General features: G+C 39.9%; 1 protein-coding gene across 30 annotated transcripts in view; it reads left to right on the forward strand.

The window, feature by feature from the left end:
* SHISAL1 (shisa like 1) overlaps window positions 1-5,988 on the forward strand; it is an 82,620-nt gene extending 76,632 nt beyond the window's left edge. For 24 of the 30 annotated variants that reach the window (XM_067000288.1, XM_067000220.1, XM_067000267.1 and 21 more), the window contains one exon: window positions 1,603-2,217. Coding sequence is in view for 2 of the 30 variants with exons in the window: in XM_048054560.2 (XP_047910517.1) it covers window positions 1,603-1,657 (55 nt within the window). In the remaining 28 variants the exon portion in view is untranslated. Of the gene's footprint in view, window positions 1-1,602; window positions 2,218-3,900; window positions 3,955-4,449 lie in introns of those variants that run through there. The other 6 variants (XR_007160078.2, XR_007160079.2, XM_067000178.1 and 3 more) reach the window with 4 other exon arrangements.
* The last annotated feature ends 1,745 nt before the right edge of the window (window positions 5,989-7,733 follow it).

The following is a 7,733-nucleotide window of genomic DNA, read 5'->3' on the forward strand; positions in this document are numbered from 1 at the left end:
CTTTGCAGAATTGTCAGCTAAAGTGGAAATAACACACGAGTTGAAAATTCAGAGTCTGTTTCTCAGGTTGAAAAATTCCAGAGCCTGTTTTTTGTTTAAACTCTTAAGCACCAGATGTCTATCTTCCCTGAGCCAACGAATATATTAGAAACATTAGCAATGGCTACCAGTGACGATGGTAATTTTACATGAGGATTGCAACAAAACTGATTTGCCACCAGTTAAGGCACTCCTTTCATCTGACCTCCTGCATGTGTCATGACCCATTTCACTAGAACAGAGGGGAAATTGTGTGGCACCAGAGGAGAACGATCACTCAGCCTGGGGGCCATGCTGCTGCTTCTTTTTGGCAAGATAGCAACATCCCATGCGACTGCTTAGTGTTGAAATGTTCATAATCAATTCAAAAGAACAAGATTTGCAACCTCTTCAAGTTACTGAGCGAACCTGAAACAAATTTTAGTTGTGTCTGAAGTGTTTCCCCTGCATCATTCAGCTATTTTGATGTTCTCCCAATGAAAGAAAAGATTTCTCTAAGGAAAAAATAAAATAAAATAAAATAAAATAAAATAAAATAAAATAAAATAAAATAAAATAAAATAAAATAAAATAAAATAAAATAAAATAAAATAAAATAAAATAAAATAAAATAAAATAAAATAAAATAAAACAAAATAAAATAAAATAAAAAGACAAACAAGGCCTATTTAAAGACTAAAACTTTCTGCTTTCTTTCACACAAACTAGATGTTCAAATTAAGATCACACAGGCAGTGTTCATTTGTGTATTTCATAGTTTTTAAGACTGAGTAACCTGAGCAGTCTTTCAGCATGCATTTTAGATGCAATGTTATATGCTATGTATAATACAACCATTGCACTGTACAGATGCCAAGCTATGAAAATTATTTCCCTGCTCTTTGGCAGACTCTGCAGGCAGAGGGATTAGATTATGCTCTATTTCTTTCTGGTTTGCAATATATTTAGACAACTGAATGGCTTTTCATTTGGTACTTGTCCTGCAATTCATTTCTTGCATCCTTTCCTTTCAAACTCGTGAGGCTTTTTTTTTTTTTTTTTTTTTTTAAATCTAGTGCATTGTGCATTGTCCTCCCTTGTCCTTCCGAGTATGGGAAAGGAGGACTTTCCTCTTGCCTATAATAATCAGTGTGTCCGCCAAGGGCTACTTGCAGCAGAAAGCTGTCTGTTAGCCTGGTAGCCGAGCTCTTCCTATGACAAGAGAGAGCAAAAGCCTTTCTTCCACTCCCAGTATGAACAGAGTTGAAGGCATTGCAGACCCTCAGCAGCCGTAGATTAGGGTTGGTCTGTTAGATCAGCGTAATGCAATTTTATACCAGAGAGAGGATCTGGACATTTGCAGAGACTGCTTACTGTGTTATCTCAGGTCTGAAGGGGCTGTGGTGATTGATAGCGCTTTTATGTGAACACTAACTTAGCAAGATTCCCTGGAACTGTGAGTGTGGCAACTGTTTACTTCATTTGTCAGAAAATGACAGAAGTTCCTGAAAAAATATCTTGTCTGCAGAGGCTCTGAATCATTCCTTTGTTATTAATGGATGTCTTTTTTTTTTTTTTTTTCAGTGGAACTAAGCCGCCTAGCAAAGTCATTGATGTGAAAAAAGAGGCAATCTTTTAGTTAGCTACTTCCTCGTCGGGCAATGAAAATCGATACAGTCTGGGGTGCCACATTGGTGGTAACCCTTGCCAGTGAGTAGGAGCAAGCTGAGCCACCTCCAGAGCACACACTTCTACTCTCTTGATACATAAAAGTCCAGAAGAAGTGACCAGAAGTGACAAACATGGGGTTTCTGTTGCCAGGTGCACTCTGGCTGACCACATGTGGAAATCGGCATTTCTTTTTCTTAGGAAATGCAAGTATTTTCGATGATCCCACTGTTGCAGAGCAATTAATCTAAAGCAGAACCTCCCAGTTTTACTGATCCATCATCAGTCAATCTGTTGTTCACCATCCATGCTCACTCCTAACTATAAGAAGTGGATCACGCTGAGAGGAAGGAGAACACGTGCAGAAAGTGGTCTCTGTTGGGCCTTTTTGTTATTCAACAGCTTGTCACCCATTTAGTGAGCACTGCTTGGCAGCTTTTACCTGGCACCTACCTGTGCTGCCAAGGTTTGGTTTCAGTCCGAAGCAACTGATTTGGCACCAGCCTTAGCCAAGAGCTGAGAGAACAGAGGGTGAATACTTTGAAAAAGGAAAAAAGGAAAAAAGGAAAAGGGGGAGGGGAGGGGAGGGGAGGGGAGGGGAGGGGAGGGGAGGGGAGGGGAGGGGAGGGACGGAGGGAGGAAGGAAGGAAGGGAGGGAGAGAGGGAGGGAGGGAGGAAGGAATTTAAACTATGCAGACTGCAGATCTGTAAAACACTTCATCTGAGCTAAAGCACGTGTAGCACTGTACAGAAGAGTGAAAAGAAACAACTGAAGGTGCTGCAAAGGACATGAGTGGCTCTAAGCCATGACGTGCTCTTACTCTTCTCGTTCCCCTCTCTCAAGGTTTTTTTTTGTTTGTTTTGTTTTTTTAATTACTTATAGCAAGGTCTCAGGAGGTTCTCTTCTAGATACAAACAAACTTGCATTAAACTTCTTCTGTCTGCAGACCTTACGAGAGGCACATGTGCATGTTTCTTTAGTGCCAATTTCTACCAAGGTCAAAAAAGGACAGCGAAAGAACAAAATCCAAAGTAATTTTGCTGTATTTCTAAGGCAAATAAGGCTGACTAGGATATTCAATTATTAGAAAGCAATTATCAGTAAAACCTTGATGTAGGTTTACTTTGAGTGAGTACTGGATAAAGGCTTAGATCCTCCGCGTGAGCTAGAGGGAGGACAGCGTATTTCTGTAGCAGTCCTCCCTGACCAGCAGCGCTGCGAGGAGGACCTGAACCTGGCCAAAGGCAGCATACTTCAGCTGCATCCGAGGCGGTCGCCCGGCAGACTTGCACATCCCTGCAAGCCCACCCCTGCCATTTCAGTGGCATGACACTGAGGCAAAGGTTGGAGATCGAGCCTCATATACTCAGTGGGTTTGATGGGAAACACTAGATAACCTCAGACATGCTGATTCCCACAGATATCCTGGTGTCTGAACCAGGTGTTTCTTTATATTTTATACATTAGTGGAATGCAATATGTATAATGTAGTGCACAGACTTGCGAATACCCAACATGTAAAGAACACTGTTTGGAAAAGTTAATTAAGTGTCGCTGCTACTAGGATACCAAATTGTGCCTCCAGCAGCTTGTGTTTATACCGCTATGCTTTCCTACTCCAGGAAACAGATGGATCACTTTAATTTATTATTATGATTAATAAACCTGGTCTAACTCACGCTACCATAGCTCACATAAAAAAGGATCAACATAGCCAGGTACACATGCCCTCTCTGCACAAGGTGAAGATGGGCAGATTTAACACATTTGTTATGTTCCAGACGAGTTGCAATAAATAAATAAATAAATAAAACACTTCTGTGAGGAAAGCACATGAATATATTTACTCATTTACATACGTGGAAACAGAAATGCATTTTCTCATCATGGGAAAGGAATCGGGGTTAGAGTAAGCAGTCCATGTTTGGTCTGATGCTCACCTTGGTAACCAGTGCAACAAGAAGACTCTGTGACATTTGATAAAGGCTTTACCATATGGTCACGGGAATACACTTTACTCAGGCAAACAGCCCTGGTGAGACTGTATAAGCAAATAAAATTTGCTTCAAAGTAAATTTATGGTTGCAGAAGGAAGTCCTCTGCACTTTGCACTTTCAAAATAGACTTCATGCAGTAGAAATGAAGAGTTTAGCAGTTGTTTGCATTTCCTCTTTCACCTTTTCAGGCAAATATTTGATCATTTTATCTCACAGGTAGTAGACAGCTCAGCAACATGGAACAGTATGCTGGTATACGCACAGAAAAAGGTATTTGGAATAAAATCTGATTTTTATCTCTGTCTCAGATTCCAGCCATATCTGTAGGTTTGATTGTTACCCACGTCTCCGTGGGCCGAGGGTGCTCAGTAGCCTACACCTGAGCCCTGCTCAGGTGAGCACATGCAACTTGCACACCTAATATGTGGTTGATGTCCAGGACCAGGACCGATTTGTAATGAATAAGGAGAAACAGGGTTAGCCTCCCACTCTGACTGTAAAAACAAAACAAAACAATAAACAAACAAAACAAAAAAAAAAAAAAAAAGAAGGGGAATGCAACCATCCATAGCACATGAGCTCACACTAGGCTAAATAAAGCTAATGAAGGAAGGTAAAGGCCTCCCAACACCTTTCTTTCTCACCTGTTTTCTCCACAGATCAAATCCACATCTCAGAAAATGACACATGTATCTTTACAGAAAATGCTTTGATGTTGAATGCTTATGAAACATTACAGGAACATGTGTGTTTTATGTCTTCCAGAAAAATATATTGATGTGCCTCAAGATGGGAGAGGTAAGATCAGACTCCACGGAGCAGCTTTCAAGAAAACCAATTAAATGACAAAGACTTAAAAATGGTTGATAAGCAGCAGAGAGAGAAAAACTACAGGATGGAGATTGATCAAGTCACCTGAAGAGAAACACCTTTCAGACAACTTCTGTAGGCAAATGATAAGAGTTTCCAGAAGAAACTAGTCTGTAAGCAATATTTTAATTTTTGACCGACAATATTATCTTTCAAAGGAATCATCATGCTTGAGAAAATGCTCAGTAGGAAGAAAATTAAGTTGCTCTGGCAAATCCACACGAAGGTGGAAAATGATCACAAGACAAACCTTTGGTAGATAACTTTTCTTTGCCTCCTCATCCGTCTATTGCCATTTGAGCCTAATCTAAGTGTCAGAATACTGAATGTGAGTTTTTCCAAAGTTCTCTGATGAATATTTTGTCACAATGGGGTAGATGCTGGCAATCCCCGTCACTGCTACCCATGTTGTCATGAACTACAAGATGAGTAAAGCCTTCCCACCCAATCAAACTGCAGGGTAGCAACTGGTTCAGCCTTAGTACACATTTTAGGATCATTGGCAGTGATTCTGATAAAACATCAAACATCTGAGCACAGCTCAGCTTCAGCTTTGCATGCTTTCCTGAGGAGGGGAACTTTTATTAAAAAGCAAAACAGATACCCCATTCCTCCCCCATACTCCTTGAAGCTGAAAGAAAATCAGAAGAAAAGCAACAAACTTTATATTACAAAAGCAATAATACCATTGTCCCTCTGCTTTACAAGGCAATAATCCAATTCCCTCATCCACTGACTGGCATCAGAGTTTATCCCTCACAAATCTAAGAATTCATTTGTAAGCCAAAAGGGCAATGATGCTACCACGGAAGCACGTGGAGTACTTGGTCACTAAGTTGTGATAGCTTGACTTAACTTTCCACAGGACAGGTTTATTTTAAAATCATACAGTATCAATTATATGAGCAGACCCTGTGAAATTTAGTCATTGATTAAGAGAGAGAAAGAGAAATGGAGAACCTGGCAATGACAGCTAAACAGAGTAGTTCATCTAGAAGGTGTAGCACAGTGCCATGCTAATGCCAAATTAATTCCTCATGCCTCATATTTTGAGGCATGCCGCAAATCAGTAATTTTATAATAATGTTATATTTTATTGTACAACCAGTGTGAGGAACACCTTGCCAATGAGTATTAAGAAACACCTTGTTAGTGAACAATCAAGTTGGGGTGGTTTTTTGTACCTCTTTGATATGAGTGCATTTTAGCCTTCCATTGAACTCAACAGGAATAGACTACTGAGTGTGATATGAGCTAATTTATAGTTATTGTAGTGTATGATGGTACATGACCAAACCCACCCAGGAATAAATACTGTTGGGGGAGCCAAGACTGGAGGGCATAGGAATGTCCAGTCTCCAAAGAAGACCCAATCTGAGTGGCTTATTAATATGCTCATGCCCCTTTTCTTTGCAATCCAAATAGTAAAATAAATAAATAAATAAAAGCAGAGTATCACTGTGTAAGGGCAGGCAACAGTTAACTAGCAAGAATTCAAATGCCACAGATAAGTGTGTCACCCTCCAGGCATTAGGCTCCAACCTGTTCTAGGTAAGCATACGCCTGGCCCACTCTTTATCTTCACAGAAGCTCCTGTGCATGCTCCTCTGAATGCAACCCTGCTTGCAGAGCTGTCATAGTGCAACTGGGGTGTTTGACACTGAAAGAAATGCAGCATTTCAAATAAAAAGCAGACAGTATTTTTTAAACCTTGTTTCACTATAAACATAAGAGACTTTAGTTTTCTAACAAGAACATTTAATTAGAGCATTGCAGAACCATTTAAAGCACTTCGGCTGGGCACAAAAAGGACCTCCAGCAAACAAGCACTGTAAGGAGCTTGCAGATAGTGGCAAACAGTCCTGGCTGCTCTCTCCTCGGAGATTAGCACTTCAGCAGGGAAAGGGTCGGATCTCCTGGTGCTGGGAGACCTATGCCAATGAGGACATAAAGTGGTGCCAACTTGCAAGAAAAGCAAAGGAACGCAAGTAGCTGGGAACAATGCCATCAATGCCTCTACAGGCATCATGTCTTCTCCCCACTCCCACTTTGGCTCCAAGATCCGTAACCCTTGCATACAGCCACCAAAGTATATAACTCCAGTAATCAGTCTTACGTTGGCGCTTTGCTCCTTTTACCTTCTATCAGCACCTACTTTCATTGTGAGGTGGTGACCACCACAGAGAGCTTTGTAAAAAGCTTATGTTCATGAAGGAATTTGTATTAGATACTGGTTTGTGTTACTTACTGTATTTTGTAAAGGTTTTTTTTTCCCTTTGGGAACTGTGCGTTATTAATGAGCAGTTTTATGCTTTACTTCTAGTACATGTATACCTTGTAATCGATGTGCTTTTTGTTTGTTTGTTTTCTTTTGATTTTCTATACAGAGCCAGCTATATAAGGTAGATACTCTCTGGCTGAAATTCTGATTTTGCATACCAATTAACTTACGCATAATTCACATCGTAGCTGATGATGTTCATCAATTGTGTTGTTATAATCATCTGATAGCCTACCTAATTTAGCAGAATATAAGATCTTGAATAAGACTAATGCTTGCTGGGCCTCAAACTAAAGGGAAACATTGCACCACATGTACTTCCCTACCACCATTGCTATCAGCCCTTCTCCCTTATTGATGAGACATTGCAGAAGAGTGCTGGCTGAACATCCCAACCATCTGTATAGCAGTGCTCTGATATCCTTATGCATTCACCTGATCAAAAGTAATTATTGTGAACCAGATGAACAGCAATGAATCACTCAATTATTTCTGCAGAAAGAGCCTGGTTCAAATGCAATCTCTTTCTAAAAGAAAAGACTTGGACTAAAATAGATATATTTCTCTATGTCCATCCTGATATAGTTGGAAAAATAAGGGATATAAAATTAACATTAATGAAAGCGCATAATTTCATTGTGCATCCCATTCACCAATAGCAACTATTTCAGTGGCTATTAATGACATTTGTACTCCAGAAACCTCCTTCCCTGTCCAACTCATTTTCTCTCCCATGTTTTACTAAGAACTGAGTATCCAACTTCTTAATAATTGCTGTGTATAACATAGAACATAAGTTCTAAAAGTTATAAGTTCATAAGTTATAAAGCTTGTGCAGGACTTGGTGTTGTCATTAACCATCTGTTGTGCCTGGTTATAGATCTTACAAGAACACAAA

The sequence above is a fragment of the Anser cygnoides genome, chromosome 1 (genome assembly GCF_040182565.1).
Source record: "Anser cygnoides isolate HZ-2024a breed goose chromosome 1, Taihu_goose_T2T_genome, whole genome shotgun sequence".
Classification (NCBI taxonomy): domain Eukaryota; kingdom Metazoa; phylum Chordata; class Aves; order Anseriformes; family Anatidae; genus Anser; species Anser cygnoides.